General features: G+C 41.1%; 4 protein-coding genes across 4 annotated transcripts; 1 reads left to right on the top strand and 3 right to left on the bottom strand.

Moving 5' to 3' along the window:
* Positions 1 to 7508: 7508 nt before the first annotated feature.
* Positions 7509 to 8156, bottom strand: LOC110900484. The gene has a single exon (XM_022147372.1). The coding sequence runs from the start codon at positions 8154 to 8156 to the stop codon at positions 7509 to 7511; it is 648 nt and encodes a 215-aa protein (XP_022003064.1).
* Positions 8157 to 10483: 2327 nt separating this feature from the next.
* Positions 10484 to 13429, bottom strand: LOC118485450 (sodium/calcium exchanger NCL2-like). The gene is made up of 2 exons (XM_035981577.1): positions 13181 to 13429; positions 10484 to 11176 (listed from the first exon to the last, which is right to left on the bottom strand). The coding sequence occupies exons 1-2, from the start codon at positions 13403 to 13405 to the stop codon at positions 10928 to 10930; spliced, it is 474 nt and encodes a 157-aa protein (XP_035837470.1). The 5' UTR covers positions 13406 to 13429; the 3' UTR covers positions 10484 to 10927.
* Positions 13430 to 13982: 553 nt separating this feature from the next.
* LOC118485713 (sodium/calcium exchanger NCL2-like) lies at positions 13983 to 16059 on the bottom strand. The gene is made up of 6 exons (XM_035982124.1): positions 15668 to 16059; positions 15388 to 15573; positions 15067 to 15257; positions 14688 to 14960; positions 14479 to 14600; positions 13983 to 14244 (listed from the first exon to the last, which is right to left on the bottom strand). Exons 1-6 carry the CDS (start codon positions 16053 to 16055, stop codon positions 13983 to 13985), a joined length of 1422 nt encoding a protein of 473 aa, XP_035838017.1. The 5' UTR covers positions 16056 to 16059.
* A 1442-nt stretch (positions 16060 to 17501) lies between these two features.
* Positions 17502 to 18101, top strand: LOC110900485. The gene has a single exon (XM_022147373.1). The coding sequence runs from the start codon at positions 17502 to 17504 to the stop codon at positions 18099 to 18101; it is 600 nt and encodes a 199-aa protein (XP_022003065.1).
* The last annotated feature ends 6272 nt before the right edge of the window (positions 18102 to 24373 follow it).

The following is a 24373-nucleotide window of genomic DNA, read 5'->3' as shown; positions in this document are numbered from 1 at the left end:
TGGTTCCTCAAGCGGGTTCAGAAGGTGGTAAGCAGTAACACCACGTATATTAAGGGGCAGAATTTTGTATTTATCAGGGTAGGGTTTGCTATTCAGAAAGGGGTAGCGACACAACTTGTTGCTCGTCTATCTACCATTAGTCTGTAATCGTCTCTGTTTTAAAAACGTTTTATGACACTGAAAAAACATGGTCTTTACCCAAAAAAATGTTTAATAAGAATGAATTTTAAACAAACGATCAATTTAAATAAACGATATTTTAAAAAAGAGTAAACTGCAATTTTACCCCCTGGGGTTATATGAGATTGACACTCTGACCCCCTCCTAGGGAAATTTCGCACTCTGACCCCCAACTTATGAAAAGGCCTGCAATATGACCCCCTGCTGTCAACTTCTGTTTAAAGTCAACATAAGTTATTAACGGTCAAAGGGTATAATGGTCATTTCCACTCTAGTTTATATCTTACACAAGACACCACCTATATCACACTCCTGGCACTCTTAACCCCCCCCCCCCCCCCCTATAAGCTCTCATCATGTTTCTTCTCTATTAACAATACATGATTTGTGCCATGATCCTTGTCATTTATATTTATTGTATTTTCAGTTACATAGTATTTTAGGTAGTCTTTTATTCATTCTTTGGTCAAGATTGTTAGCTCATTTGTCTCCTAAAATGGAGCTTGTAAATCTGTATATATTCATAGCTTCTCAATGAGAAGATGCAACCTTTTCCAATCATTCATACTATACATTTGATATGGTATCAAGAGCCTAATACACACTCCTACGAGTTCCTTTTTTTTCCGACCCACAAACACCCTGCAACCACCTCTTCACAACAGCCTGCAACCTTATCTCCTTAGCCTTAACCCAGCCATGGCTATCAAACGAATCGTGCCCCTCACTGCAACCACCCATTTCCCCATCAAACTCACCTCAAATAATTTCCCTTCTTGGCGCAAACAGGTCCTATCGACCCTCATCGGACTCGGACTCGACCACCACATCACCGGAAGTTCTGAACCACCGGCCAAAACTGTGGCCGCTGGTGAAGTCTCCAAATCGAATCCCGACTACCTGCTTTGGTTTCGGCAGGATCAAATGATAATTAGCGTGCTCCTTGGCAGTTGCTCGGATGCCATTTAGCCCCTTGTCTCAGCTGCCGACACTGCTCGACAAGCGTGGGACACCCTAAACGTCAGCTATGCCAGTGGCTCTCGCTCACGCATCATCTCCCTCAAGTCCAAAATCTCTAAGAACCCAAAAGGTACTCGGTCTGTGACCGATTTTCTGCACGATATGAAATCCATTTCAGACGAGTTAGCCCTCGCTCAGAGCCCTATTGATGAAGAAGACTTGGTGATTCATACCATGAATCAACTTGGTGACGAGTTCGCCGGACTCGTTCAGTCCCTAAAGTCACGAGACACCACAATCTCATTTGCCCAACTCTTTGACAAATTGCTTGACCATGAACGCACCATTAAAGACGCATCCGCTGAACCCCTCATTACCACAGTCAATCATACCCAACGCCAACCTGCCCGAACTTATCCCAAACCACAAACCGATTTCCGCTACCAAAAACCCAACCCGTCTCGTCCTTCCTGGAACACCCGAGACAAACCCCACACTTCAAACCAAAACCGTCACACCCGCAACAATGCTTATTACCACTTTTGCAACATTCCTGGTCATGAGACTAAGGATTGCCACAAACTAGGACGTTTTCTTCGCGACTACAACTACCCAGGTCACGGTCCTACAGGCTCCACATCATCAGTTAACTATACTTCTGCTTATCCTACTGCAGGTTCGACACCACCATGGATGTTGGACACTGGAGCATCTGGCCACACCGCACCAAATCAAAACTCGTTGCCCGTTCTTTCCGAATATGGAGGCCCGGATGAGATTGTCTTAGGCGATGGTAAATCTCTACCCATCACTCACATTGGTCATACAAAAATTCCTACCAACTCACGACCACTTTTATTAGATAATGTCCTTGTTGTCCCTCATTTACGAAATTATCTCATTTCCATTGCTAAAATATGTCGTACTAACCGTGTCTCTGTTGAATTTTTTCCATTCCATTTCTTGGTTAAGGACCTACGCACGGGGGCGCATCTCATGCGGGGAGTAAACGTCAATGATGTTTACTACGGACCATTTCCTTCATCTCATCAAGTTCATGCAACCGGAACAAGATCATTACTCGAGTGGCACCACACTCTTGGACATCCATCGTACCAAGTGCTTAAGTCTTTAATTACCAAATTAGGACTACAAGGTAATAAAGTGTCACCCGAGTCGTTTCACTGTACATCTTGTTCTTTGAATAAAAGTCACAAACTTCCATTTGGCTCAAACTCATTTGTTGTGCACAAACCACTAGAACTTATCTATTCGGACGTATGGGGACCGGTACAAACCTCTATTGACGGGTTTAGCTACTACGTCATCTTTGTTGATTTCTTCTCCAAATATGTGTGGTTATACCCCATGAAACGGAAATCCGACGTTTCCACACTTTTTCCACAATTTAAATCACTTGTTGAACACTTTTTTAAAACACCCCTCGTGTCTCTTTTTACCGACAATGGCGGTGAATACATTGGCCTCAAACCCTATCTAACTTCAAATGGAATCTCCCACTACACAACACCACCGCACACACCCGAACAAAACGGTGTTGCCGAAAGGCGTCATCGTCACGTGGTTGAAACGGGTCTCGCTTTACTTCAATATGCCAACCTCTCTCAAAAATTTTGGTCTCATGCCTTTCAAACCGCCGTCTACCTTATCAACTGCCTTCCAACTCCCATTCTTAACAACAAAACCCCGCATGACATGCTATTCGAAAAACCACCCGACTACATGAAACTCAAACCATTCGGGTGTCTTTGCTACCCATGGTTACGCCTGTACACTACCTCCAAACTTCAACACTGTTCTCGCTCGTGTATTTTCTTGGGGTACTCGACATCGAAGTCGGCCTTTAAGTGTTTTGACCCAACAACATCCAAACTCTACCACTCAAGACATGTAGAATTCATACCCAACAAGTTTCCTGCTCATCCTAGTGGACACCCAAAATCTAATCCTCCTCAAACTTATTCCTTTCCCATACCTAATCTAGACCACTCCCCACCTACATCTTTTACATTAACAACCAACACTTCTCCTTCCAACAATACACCACCTGTCATTCCTCCCATCTTCACTCCTGCCTACCCAACCAACCATACATCCCAACCCGAGATATCCAACCTCACACCGAGTCCTTCACCGACCACACCACCCTCTCCCCACATGTCCTCAACATCACCCTCCACTCCACCCTCAACCGACCTAAATCAGTCCTCCGATAACCCCACTTCAACACCACCGAATACTCCCACTTCAGCACCCTCATCCTCTACGACCTCACCTCCTGTCACTACTTCCACTCCCACCAACACCCCATCCATTCCGTCATCTACCGAACACTCCACTACAGCCCAATCCTCCCCTTCTCCTGCCAAACGACAACCCAAACCCAACCGCAAATATTTCAACCCAAACTTCATAAACTCCACCTCCCTCCACCCTATACCTCCTACACTTGAACCAACAACCCACACACAAGCTATGAAAGATCCTCAATGGCGCCATGCCATGGATCTTGAGTTCAATGCGTTACTCCACAATCAAACATGGGAGCTCATTCCTCGAACCAACCAACATGTTATTGGCTGCAAATGGATCTTTCGGGTTAAGCGAAAGGCCGATGGCACCATTGACAAGTACAAAGCACGCCTTGTTGCGAAAGGTTTCCATCAACAATTTGGCAAAGATTATTTTGACACCTTTAGCCCGGTCACAAAGCCAGTCACGATTCGTACCATTTTATCCATTGCTCTTTCTAAACAATGGGCCATACGTCAACTAGACGTCAACAACGCATTCCTTCATGGTACCTTACACGAGGATGTCTTCATGGTACAACCACCGGGTTTTTCCCACACGGAGTTTCCAAATCACATTTTCAAACTTCGAAAATCTCTATATGGGCTCAAACAAGCCCCGCGAGCATGGTACAATGAACTCACTGCCTTCCTCTTGCACTTCGGATTTCGGAAATCCTTATCCGATCCATCTCTATTTATCTACAATCGTCAAGGTGTCACATGTTACCTACTAGTCTATGTTGACGACATTGTCATAACCGGTAGCGACAACACCTTTCTGGAAACCTTCGTTACCTCCCTCGGTCACAAATTCTCCATCAAGGACCTTGGCTCTCTTCATCACTTCCTAGGCATTGAGGTTATCCCTACACCTCAAGGCCTCTTTCTATCTCAACATCGCCATATTCATGACATTCTTACGGCATTCAAAATGGATGGTGCCAAGGATGTTCTCACTCCCATGAGTGTATCTGATCCCCTCCTTCCGGTTGACTCCATCCCTACCGTTGATCCCACCCAATACCGAAAACTTGTTGGTTCCTTACAATACCTAGCCTTTACTCGACCGGATATCTCATTTATTGTCAACAAACTCTCCTAATTCATGCACACACCTAGACAATCTCATTGGCAAGCCCTTAAACCGGTTCTCCACTTTTGAAAGGAACAGTACATCACGGGCTTTACTTACATCGTGCCTCTCCCTTGACACTTCGTGCATTCTCTGATTCGGATTGGGGAGGGGTCAATGATGGAGGGCGGTCTACTACAACATATATTTTATACCTTGGTGCTAATATTATCTCTTGGCGTTCTTCTCGCCAAAAGACGGTCTCCCATTCATCTACCGAGGCCGAGTACAAAGCCGCGGCCAATGCAGCTGCCGAAATCGCTTGGGTACAGAATCTCCTTCATGAACTTGGAATTCCACCGCTACGCACGCCTCAGTTATTTTGTGACAATACCGGTGCCACCTACTTATGTGCCAACCCGGTATACCACTCTAGAATGAAACATGTCGCCTTGGACTACCACTTTGTCAGAAAACAAGTCAATAGGGGCAAGCTACAAGTTTTGCATATAAGCTCTAAAGATCAACTCGCGGATGTTCTCACTAAACCACTACCACAGACGCCCTTCCTCTCAATTCGGCCCAAGATTGGAGTCTCCAACGGATCCTCCATCTTGCGGGGGCGTATTAAAAATACATGATTTGTGCCATGATCCTTGTCATTTATATTTATTGTATTTTCAGTTACATAGTATTTTAGGTAGTCTTTTATTCATTCTTTGGTCAAGATTGTTAGCTCATTTGTCTCCTAAAATGGAGCTTGTAAATCTGTATATATTCATAGCTTCTCAATGAGAAGATGCAACCTTTTCCAATCATTCATACTATACATTTGATATTCTCTGGCGATCTTTCCATCTCCGATCAACTGCGACCCTTCACATCTCCGATCAATTGCCGCTAGAATTCTCCAGCGATCTTCTCACTAGAATTCTCTCTAGCCGGTTCCCTTATCTCCTGCCGTTCAACTTATCTGCGTCCATGATTCCATCAAGATTTGAGGAAAATCCTCATAATCCTTATGCAAATCATCCTCCTAATTCCTCACAGCCTTTTTCCTCGTCTGATTTCCCTCCTCTTGGGCTTAACTCTCGTGAACAAGGATCTAAATCCTTTCATTCACCTGCGCCGCCAGTGGATAACCAACACCCTGGTGTTCAATCGCTCAATTCGCAGTCGCACAGAGGTGAAAAAGATGGGGTCGCCCCTTAATCTACTCCAAACAGCCACACTAGGGTTCTGGTCAACCTTAATCTTGAAGAATTTGCTCATGCATCAAGTGTTAAAGCAGGCACCCCCAAATCAGCTCATGAACGAGCCAGCTCATGCTTTGTTGAGGCACTTGGGTCTTGGTGCAAGCGAGTTACTGATGAAAATAGGTCTCGAGATGGCCTGTATGTAGCTTCAATAGTGAATGGGTTATCCTTAGCCACTGCATCTGCTCTTCAATTAGGTAACCAGAACTTATTTAACACCAATAGCTTAGGGGATACTCTGGTGGTTGATGTCCAGCCCCCTCACAATCCGATTAATATAGAAAACCCCCATTGTGCCACTGATTTTGATATGGAATGTAGGATGTCTACCCCTACTGATCCGCTACAAGGAACTCAGCAGGTTCGGTCATCGCAGGCTAATGAAGGGCCTAGGAAGGGGAAAATGCAGAACATGTACTCCCAGCATCCTTCGGTCTAGGATGTAAATAGTCCTGGCAGGAAGCAATGAAATACTTAAAACGGGGGTAATACTGTTGCTTACAACAAAGTACAGGGGGTAATAAGAAAGGACATTATAGTCATTTAACACTAGGGGGTAATACGTTTGCTTACAACAAACCATAGGGGGTAATATGAAAGGGTAACATAGTCATTTCACATACCATTTAACAGATCTGTTAAGTTATTTGACAGCAGAGGTCATATTGCAGGCCTTTTCATAAGTTGGGGGCCAGAGTGCGAAATTTCCCTGGGAGGTGGTCAGAGTGTCAATCTCATATAACCACAGTGGGTAAAATTGCAGTTTACTCTTTAAAAAAGATGAACAGTTTAGAAAGAAGTTTGAAAAATAAATGATCTTAGAAAGACGTTTATAAAAAAACAAACACTTTGAAAAAGACGTATTTGTTTATATATTTAAAACAAGTTATATTAAATAATAATTGTAGAATAACAAAATAATAAAACCAAAATAACTATAAAAAAGTAAAAAAAAGCATTTTTTGGTGCATACAAATAAAAACAAACTCATTCTAACATTAGAGAGTTATAAAAGACGAAAGGTGTAATGAGTTTTCCAATTAAAGGATTATGACTGCTATTATTGAAGTTAAAGGGCATCCATTGCAACCCGCTACAAACATAAAGAACGAAAACTGTAATTTACCCTAAAAGTAAACATATAAAACTTGATTAAAAAGTCTTTAGAAAGTTAATTAGGAGTTTAAGTGTCAATGCTAAAAGTTAAGAGTTGAAAGTATAAAAAAAGTCTGTAAGTTGCTAATTTTAGTATATATAATTTTGTTTGATTATATATATATATATATATATTTGTTTTATATGTCCCAACCAAACAAAAAAAAAAAAATAATTTATAGCGATAGACGTACTACCTCTTAAAAATTCATGCCGCTTGTTAAAAAAATTCCTGGTTAGTAACTATATATCTATGCTGTAATAGTTTAACCAATCAGTACTCTAGGCTGGAGGGTGTGGGATGGAGCCACTAGAGGCTTTATCAAGACATGTCAGCACCACATAGGATCCACGTCAGCCAGAGGGCTTTATCACACCTCCCTTTAACTTGCAGGGTGTGAGATGGAGCCCCCGTCATCATTACCTAATTATTTTTTATTTATATATTTTATTTTTTTAAATTAAATGGCCATTTTAATAACTAGAAAATAAAAAAAAAATTAATTTCCTTAAAAATATAAAAACATTACAAAGTCATTAAAAAAAAACACAAGGTACTAGAAAAAAAAACTACATATATTTCGCCTGAATTTGTACCTTACGAGCCTCCAAAATTACTCGGTCCTCCTCCGCTAGATGTGACAAATCTCTCGTGAGAAGATCCATGTCTTTTTGGATTTGTTTCTCCATTTTCATTTGTTGGTCTCTTTCCCTAATCGAGATTATTTTGTTGAAACTTGCCTCGAAGTCGCTCAACTTTGACGTGCCATCCAATGGAGTTGAAGAAGACTTTCCTCGTGCCGCTGCCTTACTTTTATCCCTACCTTGTGGTCGAGGCAACTCTTCTGGTTCTTCAAATTCGTCAACATCGTCGTTTAGATTAATTGTTGTACGAGCATCGGACCCTGATGGTTTGGTAGTGGATGTCGATTTGGACCGTTTAGACCTAGGGCGGGTTGGGTCGAACGGGGGTACAAGATGCCACTTGGGAGATTTGTGAAGAAGCTCCCATGTTGTTACCAACGTAAAGTAATGCCCATGGTACAATCTATAGTCGTTGTGGGCTTGGGTCATGACGTCGACGTCGCTCGAACCACTTTTTCTTCGACTATTGTTGACGAGATTAGTGTATATGTTGTTGAAATTTCTAACCTTCGTCCTCATAGCGCGCCACTTTCCCGAAAAAGAGTCGGGCATTCGATATTTGCCACGACCCATTGCGGCGAAAGACTTCTCACATATACGAGCCCAAAATATCTTTATGTCTTGGTCGTTTCCTATAAAAAGTGTATTTACAAAAGTATATGTTTGATTTAAAAATTAAATTTACAAAACTATGTTTATAAAAGTATGTAAAAAATATATGGAGATAAAATTTACCAACAATCTCGTCTTCCGATACGTCGAGCCATGCTTTTGCCAACTCGAATTTTTCCTTAGGCGACCAAAATTCGACCTTCTTAGTAGCACCTTTTTCGGACTCATCCTTCTTTCGATGACTTCGTTTTTTTGAGGAAATGGGTGCGGCTTGGGTTTCGGGTACGTATTCGGTTTAGGTTGTGTTTTGGGTTTGGGGTATGTTTTGGGTTTGCGGTATGTTTTGAGGTATGTTTTGGGGAAAAAATGGGGTTGAGAATAATACCCTGTTACGTATCTTATTTTTATTTTTATTACTATTGTTAAGTCAAGGGATTAGTATGTTATTTTGGTTTAGTTTGGGCTGTCTTATGTAAGTTTCTTATTTATTTATTTGGGGTTACGTATGGAATGGAAATCAAGCATAATTTGAGTCAAATATATCTCTATCTCTTAGTTTTCTTTCTCCCCAAGGTTTTAACCCTATCAAGGGTATCAGAGCTCCAGTCCGATTCCTCATCGGAATTCCTTACCGCCACCATGACTAACACCCGCAATAATGAAATCGACAACACCCTCAAGTCCCATGGTAAGGCAATCAGTGACATCCAAGCTACGTTAGCGGCCCTGATGAAGCAACAGAAACAATCTTCGAAGCAGCAGGAAGAGATTTTGAAGGCGGTGCGTGACAAAGCCGTGCAGTCGTCGGGTAGTTCCTTCGGGTCCTTCTCCGGCCTAGATGGTGACTCACAAACATCCAAACCATTCCGTATCGGTAAGATCGACTTCCCTAAATTTTCGAGGGACGATGTTGAGGGGTGGGTCTATCGCTGCGAACATTTTTTTTTCGATGGATGACACCCCCGATGACTCGAAATTACGCTGTGCTACGGTTCACTTGGAAGGCGATGCCCTCCAATGGCACCGTGCCTACTTGAAGACCCGTAATGCCACGGTTGCCGAGGTCCCATGGGCGGACTATGTTCGTTCGATCTCTGCCCGTTTTTCTGATGCAATGTTTGAAGACCCTATGGAAGAGATTGCATCTCTCGTTTAACTTACTGATGACGCCAAGGGTCTACAAGAATATAATTCAGGTTTCGATCGTTTGCTTAACAAGGTTACTGTTAGCAAACTTTATGCCGTTAGCCTATATTTGAAGGGTTTGAAGCCGGAAATAAAAGGGCCGGTAAAGATGTTCAAGCCTCAGACACTACGTGAGGCGTATGGGTTAGCAAGAATTCAAACTATGAACAACACATGCTTGATGAAGCGTTTCAACGTTGTGGAGGATGGGCTGCAACCCGAAGACGTCAAAATAACACCTCCAGTTAATGGTTCAAAACTACCCTTGCTTCCAAGTCCAACAACCGAGCCATCAAGTTCTACACCGGGAATCCTTAGATCGAGGCGTTTGACAAGTGATGAACTTGAGCAAAAAAGAGCAAAGGGGGAATGTTTCTGGTGTACCGAAAGGTTCGTTCCGAGGCATAAATGTAAGAAAAAACAACTTTACATACTTGAAGTGGTAGATGATGAAAAACAAGCAACGGAAGAGGATGAAGACAAGGTTTCTTGAAGTACTTTTTGAGGGCAAAAAGTAGGTTAAGGGGGGAGTATTGTTACGTATCTTATTTTTATTTTTATTACTATTGTTAAGTCAAGGGATTAGTATGTTATTTTGGTTTAGTTTGGGGTGTCTTATGTAAGTTTCTTATTTATTTATTTGGGGTTACGTATGGAATGGAAATCAAGCATAATTTAAGTCAAATATCTCTCTATCTCTTAGTTTTCTTTCTCCCCAAGGTTTTAACCTTATCATACCCGTAAAAACCGGGCATCGGTGGAGTGGTAGGATGAGGAGAAGTTGGGGTGCTTGGTGGCATCGGATAATATCCAAGCTCATCCGTACGCGGGTCTCGTCGATAACGGTCCTCTTGCTCGTTGTGTTGCAAACTTTGCCAATACAGATTGCTCAGGTCCCACGGGTTTTGGTTGTTGGGAAACATTGTAGAGAATGATATAAAAAAGTGTAGAGAATGGTATAAAAAAGGGTAGAGAAAGTATAAAGAATGGTATAAAAAGTGTAGAGAATGTGGGGTATTTATAGGTTAAATTTATAAAAAAATGAAATTAATTTTTTTTTTTTTTAAATTGTTACCGTTCAACGGTAACAAAAACAATAAATTTCCTCGTTCTACGCGATTGCAGCTCGTTACCATGGTGGAGCCTTGCCTATAGCGCCCCTAGTTGAATTGGTGGGTGTGGGTCGATGCCGCCGGGTGGCGCTATAGGGGCTGAGGGGGCCCTGGTGGCGCCTTCATACCCTCTGGCCTTATTGTTATTTTTTTTTCTAAACAAAGTTTGGGTTACTAAAGAAGCTGCTAGTTAATTTTTTTTGTTCACAACTTGGACTGCATGTACAAAATGGATATATTCCACGGTTTTCAAACAAAACAGATGCATGCTGAGGAAACCAGTGCATGCAATTAAAGTGAAACACTGACACAACATATCAAAATGGAATTACATAAGAAGGTACAAAATACGTTTGTGATTGTCTACTTGTAAGTTGCAGTGTCTAACCACTACTCAAAACTCGATCAAATAAACCAACAATGTCTAATGCAGATTCAAGAAAACTGAAAAGCATCATTGACAAAGTATACAACTACCATAGATAATGGATAGAGAGGGAAAGCGATGAGCAAAGTCCAGTCCGGAAACTTGGATTTCAAACTTGCGAGAAGTCCCATTATTATGCAGACGAAGACCACAACTACAATTTCTGCTGAAAAATGGCATGTGAACCCACGGAAATATATGACTGAGACAAGAACACAAAATCCTAGAATGTTGTTCAGGAAAACCTTGTGGTATATCTGCATGCATTTCAAGAAAATCGAGCCTGTAAATTAACACAGGTGCAATTACGGATGGTCGAAATTAGTGGTCGCAAGATAGGCAGGTCTGGTAAGGGATCCAATGGACTAAGGTTAACATGTGTCTTTCAAAAATGCGTTGAATTTGGTTAGCCCAGAAAAAAAACCTTTCTGTCATTAATTTGTTTACATCGAGATAGTTGGTAAACGGGCAACAAGCTGCGCCGCTACCCCTTTTTGAATAGCAAAACTAAGCCTTTTAAAAACTACGTCCATAGATCTCGGGGTCATAACATTACTATGCATGACCCTTTGAACTCGACTAAGTAGGTCCACAGCCTCTGGCGCCAGAAAACCAAAAGTATCAAAAGCAAATGGGATAAACACGTGCTAGTTGTCAAGGCACGCTTTCTCATGCTTGATCACTTTACCCGAAGCAGCTTTTAAAGCAGCCTGACCTACTGTGAAAGCACTACTCCCTAAGCCCACTAGCGGAGAAACCCCTGTTAGATCCACACAGGCGTGTTTTCCTCCTACCCATCCAAAGACAAGAATGTCGGCTGGTCGAAGGGTAGATCTCCCTTCCACCGGGTCTGTTAAGAAATTAACGGGTGCCTCTTTCTTAGCAGAAATACCAGCGCACCTGAATATGTCAAAAAGGACATCCCTAACCAAATCATGTCGGTATTTGAACCCCGGGAGCTCTCTACAATGAATTGCATGCTCACCAAAAGAATCCAAACACGCCTTATGACAAACTGGGCATACCTCGTCAACTGGGAATAAAGGAATCATGAGGCGATACTTATGGATAGTACGGTACTCCACCGGCGACATATGCTGGCCTAACCCATCTATAGGTATAGCAAGAAGAAAATCTTGTGCATGTGGTGCTCGGAGACACTCAAAAACGGCTTTTTGTCTAACGGTCAAGTCAAACTGCACTTCGATTTCGTGGACAATTTTACTAAAAAGAGCACTCGCCAATGCATGTTGGGCTTTAGGGGGGGCGGTGTCCTTATTAGTGAAACCGCTGAAGTCAAAGCTTGGAATCGTATCACGAAGACAAGCCAAAGCACAAACATAATCAGAATCCATACCGCATATACCACTGTCTCTTAAGATGTGGTCCTGTAGCACCCACGATTGGGCCCTCGAGGCCACAAAAGCATAGGATGAAGCCTCTACAGCCGAATACAACCCCAAACCTCCAAACCTAATAGGTAAAGAAGCAAGTCGCCACTGGAGGCCTCCAAAGAAAGGACCTCCACAAACCACCAATTCCTCAATTGCCTCACGCAAACCTTTGTCAAAGAACAACGCTGCATCTTCCATGTGTACAGGTTGGCATGTCCTCAAGCCAAAGAAAAGTTTGGCAATGCCCATACAGGATCGAAGCAAGAGTAGTTCACTCTGCGGGTCACCTAATTTCGGTAGAAGACACATCAAATCTACTGCCTTAGCAGCTCTTTTCTTTGCCAACCCACTAGTAAAGCTTGCGTCTCTACTAACAGCCCCCCCAAGAAGCTTAACCCCCACTAATGGCCTCCCGATGTCCTTAGGAAATAACCCTTCACAAAACTTGCTACCATCACAAGAAGGCCAAAATAGCTCAGTTTTCTTAATATTAAGTTCAAGACCCAATGTTGGACCCGACACCCTAATGATGTCCAACACTCTAGCCACCTCTTCTGAACCTCCAATGATAGTCCCATCATCAAGATACCAAGCATGAAGGAGAAGCTTGCATTTGTCTCTAATCTGATGCACAAGGGGGTGCAAAACAAGAGCGAAAAGAAGTGGTCCCAATGGGTCCCCTTGCTGAACTCCCGACTATAAGTCCATTGGACGTGTTTGCCCTTTTAAAGTTGTATGATTTGACCAATTTGGTCCGTTTTAGAGAAAAAAAAACAACGAAAATCAACTCTTCACATGTAAATTATATGGGTCGAACCACCTTAGCTAAATAATGAATGCAAAATCAAGATCAAGAGAGGGACAAACCTCAGAGAAAGTTAAAGATGTTGTTTTATGTCTCTTCTGATTTGCAGCTCTAATGGCTGCAATTGCCGTTCTAGCGTTCGTAGCCAATGGGACTAAGATGAATGACACATAAAAGGGTTCTATGTTTACAGATTCCGAAAATCGTCTAACACTTTCCACCAGGGGCTCAGCCAAGACTATTAACATAAAGATTCCAACTATCAATAGTATTATTGCCGTAAACATTTCCTTTGTCTTGTAACTGTTGGTTTTCTGAACAAAAACGTTAATACAAAATTAGAGGTAGAAAATTGAATGGGTTGAGTAACGGGTCCAAAAATTACCACAGTATTAACTATTTTAACGGTTTCATTTCTAGAGATAAACTCATCATCATCATACTCAGTAAATCCTACCAATAGCAAAGCAAAGGTAGGTTCTGAGGAGGGTAAGATGTAGACAGTCTTACCTCTATGCCGTAGGAATAGAGAGGCCGCTTCGAGTGAGACCCCCAACTCGATAGCAGTTTTGCATCAAGCCTTGGACATAAGGCACCTAACACTCAGCAATCGGGACAAAGACCGATTAGTGCATGTACCCTTTTGTCTTTCAGCTATCAACGCCACCACATGATGCATGATTAACCGTCCTCAGCTTTTAACGTTATTTTCACGAAATTAGTAAAATAACGTTAAAGTTAGTGCACTTTCACTTTTGCCCCCCGATGGCCCACACATATATACATTATATACGTTTCTAGAGATAAACTACAACCCAAATTCACCTAACAACCTTATAATTGGTTTGAATTTTCATCTTTAAACTATATTGTCATGATGTTTCTTACTTGGTTGCTGTCCCGCGCCTGCTTTTCTGAGTTACAAGTTTTGAGCAATTTTACGACTCCAGATTTGAATTCGTCTTTATCTATTTTTTCATCTCGATCAACATCTAAATGTCTCATCATGATCTCAGCTATCTTGTCATCTATCAGTATCTTCTCATTGTTGACTTGCATGATGAAGTGTTTCAGTTCAATTCGTGTAATAGATTTATCGTCGTTGGCATCTATGAGTTCAAAGAATCTGTAAAATTTAACCCAAAGTAACACATAGTCAGTCACATATTCATAGCAAGAGAAGTGGCAAGTTTGGGCTGATCTACAAATACTTTTTAGTACAATTTTAGAATCTTTAGTAAAAATTTATAGTTTATAACCTTGAACCATGTTAGGTAAACAACCACCAAAATTAACTTGTAAAAAACTAGACGAATCACAATTGCAACTTGTAACGGATACCGACATCGCCTGGCCTTACTTATCTATGGCAGATTCATCTGGTGTTCCGTCTTTAAGCAATTCCTGTTCTGAAGCATGTTCCATCATAGACCGTATTTGAGCCATCAATGTGTTCTTTTCTTCTAGCAACAGTTCCGCAACCTGAAATATACAACCGAAAGTATCATTAACCCATTTTCATTTAAGTTCACCAAGCAAGGTGATACTGGTTAACTGTAAGACACTGACTTGATTATATTCGGTGTCCGTTCTATCCCATGTATATGGATCAGTATCCATTAACTTTCGAGTGTCATCAACCCATTCTTTAATCATTTCACTTGTTTGTTCTTCACTCTCTAGATTTTTCAACCTTTTCTCCATGTTTTTGTCTCTAATCATCAAATGATTTCCCCTGTCCACCACAAGGTCTTGTACGTCATAAAATGATACATGCATTTCTACTTTTTGTTCGACTTCTGCATACAACAGTCTCCTTTTCCATAACTTTGGTTCATTACTCTGTAAATAAAAAAAGGTTCCCAAAATGAAAAAAGTTCAGAATTGAGTAATATATCTACATTCAATACGCTTCAAGCAACTTTTCGTAAACGAAACAAATGTATACCTGATAGTAGAAGTATGAGATCAAGCATATTATAGAAGAAGAAAGGGACACGAGTAGGACCGTCTTGTATTCTTCACTAGCATACGATAAACCAAACACACTCGGCAATAGGATGATTAAAAATGGTATAAGTGAAAAGAACATAACTTTGGCATCAAAACTGGTTTCTGCATCTGTAAGAACACCAGAACCTATAAAAAATATACCATATATTTACCCATTTAGGTTCATATCAACAATCCTACATGCTTTTTAAGCTGAGTCAAGCTAGTACAAAACGACAACGTTGATGTACTGTTAAGAGAGATGAAGAATGCAAACCAGATAATAGCTGTTTCGCTTTATTTTTTACTTCGGAACCAGGTTGAACATAGAATTCTCTTCTACCGCAGATGAAGCATGCTCCCCAGAGAAGTGTGAGAAGTAATATTGAAGATCCAGCAAGCAACCCAGCACCTGTTAGAACGTATTCTTGAGCTTTCTCTTTACTACTCGCCAGTCCAGTTACTATGTTTCAAACGATCAAGGGTAAAAATGTCAGAAAATAGTGTTTAGTTAACTGCTTGAATACATGGCATGTAACATAAACGAGTAAACTTACCAAGAAGGATCAAAGAATCTGGAAGGGCGTCAAGAAGCTGAGAAAAACTTGTAACATAAAAGTTTTTGCCAAGGACACGAAATATTCGGCCATCACCACCAGCATAGGATTCACCATGATACAACAGGTACTCATAAATCACAATGAGAAACAAATGACTCGGGATATTGGTTGAACATGGCAAAAACCCGTACATTAGCATGCACTCCTCTTCCGAAGAATCCTTTGTTTTGAAACGTATAATGGATCCGTCCTCTCGACCATCACTGACACCATTCGACGCCAATTCAACAGCATTATACTGCAAATGGCGACTTATAACTCTATCCACTAATAGGAAAAGAGCAAACGCAGAATAAAATGCAACTTTTGCAAATACTTTCCCCATTTTGAAAATGGTAATTGGGTTGAAGGAAACTGTGAATTAAGAAGGAAAGATATTCTTTTCATTCCACACGAAAAAGGGCAATTACAAAGCAATGGCATGGCAGGTAGTCGGGCAACAAGTTGCGCCATTTGCAATATATAGAGCCATTTGCAGTCATGAGAGGAACAGAGTCAACGTTTACTTTTCCTTATGGTCTTTTGTTAAGAAAAGAAAAGTTTTGGAAGTCTTTCTTAATCCAATTTCTATCCTATTCTAACTGCACGTTCTCATCATTAAAGAGTAAAGACGTATGAACGAAATTAAAATATATATCACTTAAAATGTAAAAATTTATAATAATTTAGTCGTGTGAACTTAAAAAAAAAGGATAGGTGCACGGTATCCTTAGCCGCAGAAGGGATTTCCCTTCCCAGTTCACGACCCGACAACGATCCCTGGCGGTAAATACCCTTGCCAACTTGATTGGATTGAAAAGCCTGGAGTACCCAGGATTCGAACCCGTAACCTCCACGCAATGGGATTAACCAATAGGATCTTCCCTAACTAACTAGGGGCCCACAGCTTTAACTACCTGACAGCGACTGGTCCGACCCTAACTAACTTGGCACATCAGCACACCTAAAAGGTATAAATACCCCGCCAAGACCTCCATCAAAGGGTAATCGCTATTCTCTCTCTCTAAACTGCCTCTCTCTCTCTCACTGACTTACTTTTCCTCCACAAATACTTATTCTCACGCCCGAGCTTGGTCACAGAGAGGCCACCCTCCCTGTGATGAGGCTAACGGTGTGTTTCCTTTCTTGTGATCTTACAGGTTCCTGTCAAGGTCATCTGAAGCTCTGTTCAACCTAGCTCGAACCAACTGGTTTTTGAGTCTTCAGTGGCGCCATCCCCTCGAATTCACAAAATCTACTTCGTTGATTCTTTTCATTCAAAATTATGGAATCTACAAACACTTTCCCGTCTTACAACGACATTCTGGAAGGTAGAGTTGCACCTGTAACAGTTATCTCCACGGTTTCGTTAGGATCGGTAACGATACCTCCACCTGCAAGTTCTGTAGTCGCGAGTTCTATAACTACAGTTTCAGTTACTGCTCTAGTTTCTACGCCGCTGCCTGATTTTGATAACGCTTTCCTGTTACGCAATGCCGATCTGCTACGGCAACTCCAGCAGCAGCAGCAACAATGGGAGGAAATGTTACAGAATCTCCGCACAAACTTATTCAGCAGTGCTTACCCAGGGGCCAATCCCATCTCCACTGGAGTTTTCGCTTCTGGATCTATGGTAAGTTTCATAATCTCCACTCCCATAACATATGTTTCGCAAGTTTCCACTCGTACGAATGCTCCAGTAAATAATGGTCTATACGACCTGTTTCGCCAGGGATCTCTGGGTCTAAACCCTCGGGATCAAGAGCTGATCATGCCGTATTAGCCAACGTCGATGACTTCTCAGTCAAAATTCACGCTGAGGATCGTTAACGCACCGCTACCGGCGAAGCTAAAAATGCCTCCGACATTGAAATTTTATGATGGTACGACCGATCCGGACGATCATATGTTCGCCTTCGCTAGAGCAACTAAAGTCGAACAATGGCCCATGCCAGCATGGTGTCATATGTTCGCTCAGACTCTCACCGGATCAGCACGGGTCTGGTTTGATGGACTACCAGAAGGATCGATCGATCATTTCGAAGATTTCCGACGAATGTTCCTGCAAAACTTTTGCCAACAACGACGTTGCTCGAAAGACATCACGGAAGTACACCATATAAAGCGTCGTTATGGGGAGACGGTAGAAGACTTCATCGATCGATTCAATCTAGAAAGTATGCAAATCAGTGGAGCAGTGGACCAACTCCGCTTTTCGGGATTCTGTCACGGAGTACGAAACAATCAGCTCATAGAAAAACTCCATGAAGATCTCCCAAAAACCATGGAAGTGCTTATGGAACGAGCCCGAGCCTTTGTCCGAGGAAAAAGCGCTTGTGGACAGCCGAACGAAACAGCAGCAAAAAACGCAAAGGCTCGAATCGCATCATAGAGGCGGAACGCATCACCACTAAAGGACAGGAACAACAATTGGAATCGTAATCGTAATCGTGGTCCGTACCAAAAGTCTGATCGAAGCAGCTTCCGCACCGGTAACGTGCGTTTCAACACCTTCTCCGAATTAACAAAGTCGCTAAGCGAGATCCTCAGTACGGAAACACAAGATTTCCTGTGCCTTCGAAGCAACGTCCTACATCTGACAAGCATTCCAAAAAGTATTGTGAATATCACAGAGACAAGGGGCATACAACTGATGAGTGTTGGGCACTAAAACAGGAAATCGAAAAAGCTGTACGGTCCGGAAAACGTTCTCACCTCGTAAAAGAAGTAAAGGATGGCAAGAAGTCAACAGCCGCAATCGAAAACCCAAATACCGAAGTCGGAATCAATATGATTCGATCCGCCGAACCAAGAGGAGTAAAGCGATCGAACCAACACATGGCAGCCTGGATGCACCAACCTACGTACTCCCCCCCCCCAATTGATCCGGAGGATGCTTGGGATGGTCCGATTACAATATCGGCTGTGATTGCAGGACATCTGGTCTGACGAATATATGTAGATGGAGGAAGTGGCTTTGAAATAATGTACTTACAATGTTTCCAACAGCTGCCCCCTAAAGGAAGAAAAGACTCATTGAGGTGTCCACTCCGTTGATAAGCTTTTCGGGAGAGGTTGTTCGTCCGATAGGACAAATTACCCTCCCGACTACGTTTGAAGATTCCCTACCGAGGCAGGAGTCGCCACTGTTCTTTCCGAGTCGAATTCATTCGTCGCGGAGGTAAGACACGCAGCAAAAATGAGTTCCAAAAAATCCAAAGTACCTACAGAACTCTGGGCGATTAATTCGGAATTCCCGGAGCAGGAAGTGGCAATCGGGGCTCAGCTCCCGAAACGAACTAAGAAGCTCCTATGGGAATTATTAAGAAACTCGATTGATGTTTTCACCTGGCAGCATTCCGATATGCAGGGAGTTCCCAGATCCATGGCCCAGCACCGTTTGAACGTGAAAGAATCAATTAAACCGATAGCACAAAGAAAAAGACACATGGCAACAGAGCCAAAGCAATCGCTAAAGACGTAAGAAGTCTCCTAGATGCTGGGATCATCCGAGAAGTCCGGTATCAAACCTGGGTATCAAACCCAGTTATCCTGCGAAAGAAAGACAACTCCTAGAGAATGTGCATCGACTTCACAGATTTGAATGACGCGTGCCCAAAGGATTGCTTTCCGTTACCGGAAATTGATGAAAAGATCGATTCGGTTGCCACGTTCAGGTTGAAATGTTTCTTAGACGCTTACAAAGGGTATCATCAGATACAAATGGCGGTCGAAGATGAAGATAAGACGGCCTTTGTCACTAACGAAGGGATTTATTGCTTTACAAAGATGCCTTTCGGTTTAAAGGTGCTACATATCAACGGTTAATGAACAAAGCCTTCAAAGACCAAATCGAACGAAATTTGGAGGTATACGTTGATGATATCGTGATCAAAAGTCACGACGAGGAAGCTATGTTGAAAGATATCTTTGAAACGTTCACCCGACTCCGAAGCATCAATATGAAATTGAACCCTAAAAAGTGTACGTTCAGAGTAGAAGAAAGGAAGTTTTTAGGTGTCATGGTCGGATCATGAGGCTTATGAGCCAACCCTTTAAGATAGACGCTGTTCTCACCATGAAGCCTCCGACCTCGGTCAAAGAAATTAAGTCCTTAAACGGACGCTTGGCTGCTCTCCATCGTTTCTTGTCAAAAGCTGCACACAGGTCGCTCCCATTTATTGACGTACTGCGAAAAAGTTTTAAATCAGAATTCAAATGGACCAATGAGGCTGCTCGTGCTTTTGAGGAACTCAAAGTTTACTTAGGCACATTACCGACTCTCACCGTCCCGGAAGAAGACGAGGTGCTAACAGTGTACTTGGTCGCATCACGCGACGCTATCAGTGCAGTTTTAGTTGCCCATCGAACCGGAGCTCAAATTCCCATTTACTACGTAAGTCGAACGTTAAAAGACTACGAAACAAGATATTCAAACCTAGAAAAATTAGCTCTGGCCCTGGTCCACACCTCACGGAGGCTTCGGCGATACTTCCAAGCTCACCCAGTTGAGGTTAGAACAGACCAAAGAATCCAACACGTTCTCCGACGACCTGAAGTATCGGGTCGAATGGCAAAGTGGGCAATTGAGTTAGGCGCTTTCGACATTACCTTTAGAACAAAAGGCCCATTGAAGGGGCAGGTGATAGCCGATTTTTTGGTTGAGATGCCGGAGGACAAGGAAGTGGAGAGAATGGAACAGGTTCCGAACAAACCCTGGTCTTTGTATACGGATGGAGCTTCGAGTGCCGAGGGTGCAGGAGTCGGACTAATACTCGCTGATCCTGATGGCATAGACATGACGTATGCACTCCGTCTAGAATTCAAAAGCTCCAATAACAAAGCCGAATATGAGGCATTGTTGGCTGGCTTACGTTTAGCAGCCAAAGTCGGAGCAAAAAATGTCGTAGCTCATGTCGACTCATTACTTGTAGCAAACCAAGTAAACGGCGGGTATGAAGCAAGGGAAACTAACATGATCGAGTACTTAGAGCAAGTAAAGCAAGTGATGGCACTATTCGACTTGTGCAAAGTTGAACACATTCTCCGCAGCAAAAACAAGAAGGCCGATGCTTTGAGTAAGCTAGCATCTGTGTCGTTCAGCCATCTCGCAAAGGAGGTACGGGTGGAAGTTTTGACCGCACCTTCGATTGCCTCCCCACAGGTCATGCAAGTAGAAGCCCCAGCCCAAACATGGATGACTCTGATCATCAACTACTTAGTGCATGATGTCTTGCCGGTTGATAAGGCAGAAGCTAGAAGAATCCAGATCAATTCACTTCAATACCAAATGCAAGAAGGGGGTGTGACAACCGTCAAATTTGCATGCATCCATACTATTAATTAATATTTAATTGGTGCTTAATTACTGTGCTTGATTACAATTATGATTAAACTACTTTCTTATTTCTGATACATACATACATACTCATGCATCACATTTTATACTGTCACTCCATTTATTATACACAAACAATAGTGACAAACTTGATGCACAAAGCACAGATAGCACAGTGAACGGATAACCACAAAAACATGCTGACATTACCAGCACCAAGACATACATTGTTTCTGAGGCCAGTATGAGCCAGGAATAGATTACTACACTAGTAGGGAGTGTAGGGAGGTGAGGATCATAAAACTGCGTCACTAGGTGATAGTTATAGTGACCGAAAGTGCCTAAAACATACTTAAAGTGCAGAATTCTGCACTGAATACAAAAATTCAGCTCTTAACAAAGCTAGTAAGGTGCAAAAACTTGGCAAAATAATTCTAGACACTTTCCAAAGTGTTGGTAATTTATTGTATCACTAAAAACAATATAAAAGACGCTTTAAAGCTTCATTTAGCACTTTAACGGATCAATAACCAACCGAACAACCGGACTTTACCCGGAACATAAAAATATTGCCAAAAACATTATTTTTACTTTTCTGAGCTAGTTAGGGTCCCCGAACACCCTGACACCCTTTAAATTACATAACACACTTAATATACTAACTAAACTTATTAAATTCTAACCAAATTAGTTACCATTCCATTACACCCCAACTATACCCCCCCTAACCGGTTGTATAATGTGGGGACACCCCCATGAGCTTTTCAATATTTTATTTGGAATGTTGGTGGATATAAGAACATTTTACATAATGGACAATCTAATGTTGGAAGACTTCTATATAAGAACTACTAGTCCATCATTCTCTCACTTCATTCACCATCAACAAACAACAACATCCTCCTCCTTCCTTGATTCGGCCGCCACCTCCATCCACCATATCACCACCATCCAACTTCCATACAAGTGATCTACATACATACAAAGGTGCAAGAGGTTCAACAAACAAGCTTGGTGCACTCGGAAGTTCAAGGACCACTCTTGTTTTCTTTTATCCACCACTTTTACGCCTTGTTTCTTCCCTAGCCTTGTGCTAGTAGTAAGTGCTTCTAATCTTCATTTTGATCTTGTTTTTGGTGGTTAATAGTTGATTGAATGGTTAAAACTTAAGAAACTCTAAAGAACTTACATTAAAGTCTTGAACATAAGGTGAATAGGGTGGATAAAGAGAAGATATGTGTGTAAATCATGTAAATCTTGTGTAGTTATGATTATTTGATGTTGTTTGTTACTAAAAGTAGGGTGGATCATCATCTAGACATACTAGATCATGTTCAAGAACATGAACTAGTAGGATGTTAGTGTTAGAAATATGAAAGACGATGAAACCATCCACCATGAACTTGAAACTTGAATAAACATAATTTTTCTTGTAAAATGAAGTTGTAAACTTGTGGATCTAAAGATCTACAAGTGGTTTTTCGGAAGAACCAAGCGGAAGATACTAGTTTTGTTAAAACCCGGATATTTTATGAACCAGAAGCATTTATAGTAACTAAACAAGTGTGTAAACACTTGTGTAACAATGAAATTTCATAAAGAAATATTTTTGTGAATCTTGACTAGAAGATGTTAAACTTCAAATTCTTTAAAAATAAAGTTTCCAAGAAACTAATCATGTTTTTAAAAGTTAACAAGACCTACTAAACATATTAGTAAGTTTACTACTTATTTTCACAAAACTTTCAAGTTCATGAGCTTATGATTTAGTCTTATTTTGTCAAGATTAGTGAATAAATATTGTATGTTGTTGATTGGTAAATTGTTTGGTTGATTTTAAAAAAAAGAAAATGATATGCTAAAAGCATGGACACCTCCAGTTACAGAGGAAACCCTGGCTAAATTTTTCTAGAAATATAACACTTAGAAATATTTTTATAACAAATGGTTACAAATATATTTTTAACTTGGTTTTCAAAATAAATTTCGCCATGATTTTTATTTCAAATGTTACCAAGTATCGGAGGTGGATTTTCATAAATAAAACTTGATAAATATATATTTAGAATATATATTTTATAGTAAAACGCTTGTGTGATTATGTGATTAGTTTGTGAACTAGATATATTATTTTTAGGGTAAAAATAATATAACATGAAAACACCGTGAAATTACGACTCCAAAATAATACCGAAGCTCTCGCAAAATAAGTAATTTAAGTTACACAAGTATGGTTACAATACGAAACACTAAAACGTAACTTACGTAGTTTGTCGGAAGAATACTCTTATACACTATATTTTTTTGGGTAAAATATTATTTTTGAAACGAAGGAAGTAAAAATATATTATTTTCGGGAAAATATATATATTTTGACATACGTTATTTTTGACAAATAAGTTATATATTTTCTAAGTGAGACTTGAAAATATATTGTTTTTTGGAAAAATATATTGGGAATATATTAACATATTTTATTTAGAACAATACACCGAAATACGACGCCGTTACTTGGCAAGATATACAAATACAAATATGAAAATACATGTATAAGATACCCCCATCCTTGGGAAGGAAATACGAGTACGAATACTTGAAAAGTATTAATTCAGAAATACTGTATAAACAATAATTCCAAAACCAAATATAATCATTATAACTTGGAATAACATCGGAAACATAACTCAAAAACATAAATACTAAGACAAGGCACGACCCGTTCGTCTAATAGACATTAGACCATTGTAGGTAGTCGTGTTGGCTGAGGAGACTTGGGTTACACATACTGAAGACACAATATTGTGAGTTCATGTCCCCCTTTTTTTCTTAACTATTTTCAGTTTTATACTTCGGGGGTGAAATACATGTTACAATTATTTTGGACATTTTTATACATGGTATGGTTAGCTTAAGGAGGGTCGGGACGTTCAGATCATGTGAGTGGGTAGGTGGAACTTAAAGCCATTAATCCTCGTTGTAGGACCGAGGGACATTAGTGATAGATCTATTTGGGTGTAGCGAGCCCCACTCCTGAGTCCGCCGAGTGGACCATGTGGTGACTAAGTGCCCGGTGCACAAATCCGCTAGGTTTGAGTCTTCCTGCATCACTTCACACATATCATTGGCTTTGCAACCCAATGGTGATTTCTTTTTCCTTAATGGCTACATACCAGGGATTTTCATACATACAAACGCATTATAAAGGTTTATACATACTCACTTACACATGAACTCGCTCAACTTTTGTTGATTTTTCAACTTACATGTATTTCAGGAAAACTAAGGGATCTGGCTAGTGTCTGCATTTGTGTCAAGCTGCGTACTAA

The sequence above is a fragment of the Helianthus annuus genome, chromosome 13 (genome assembly GCF_002127325.2).
Source record: "Helianthus annuus cultivar XRQ/B chromosome 13, HanXRQr2.0-SUNRISE, whole genome shotgun sequence".
NCBI lineage: Eukaryota > Viridiplantae > Streptophyta > Magnoliopsida > Asterales > Asteraceae > Helianthus > Helianthus annuus.
Note: the sequence above shows the minus strand (reverse complement) of the source record. Positions and strands in the feature narration are given on the sequence as shown.

Excerpts from the sequence above, each read along its gene's own strand:
- LOC110900484 (XM_022147372.1), bottom strand. The coding sequence starts at position 8,156 with ATGGGTCGTGGCAAATATCGAATGCCCGACTCTTTTTCGGGAAAGTGG.
- LOC118485713 (XM_035982124.1), bottom strand. The coding sequence starts at position 16,055 with ATGGGGAAAGTATTTGCAAAAGTTGCATTTTATTCTGCGTTTGCTCTT. Across the intron at positions 15,574-15,667 it reads AGATTCTTTGATCCTTCTTG|TAACTGGACTGGCGAGTAGT; the intron begins GTAAGTTTACTC and ends TTTGAAACATAG. Across the intron at positions 14,245-14,478 it reads GATGAATCTGCCATAGATAA|ATTCTTTGAACTCATAGATG; the intron begins GTAAGGCCAGGC and ends TAAATTTTACAG.
- LOC110900485 (XM_022147373.1), top strand. The coding sequence starts at position 17,502 with ATGACTTCTCAGTCAAAATTCACGCTGAGGATCGTTAACGCACCGCTA.
- LOC118485450 (XM_035981577.1), bottom strand. The coding sequence starts at position 13,405 with ATGTTTACGGCAATAATACTATTGATAGTTGGAATCTTTATGTTAATA. Across the intron at positions 11,177-13,180 it reads CATCTTTAACTTTCTCTGAG|ATATACCACAAGGTTTTCCT; the intron begins GTTTGTCCCTCT and ends AAATGCATGCAG.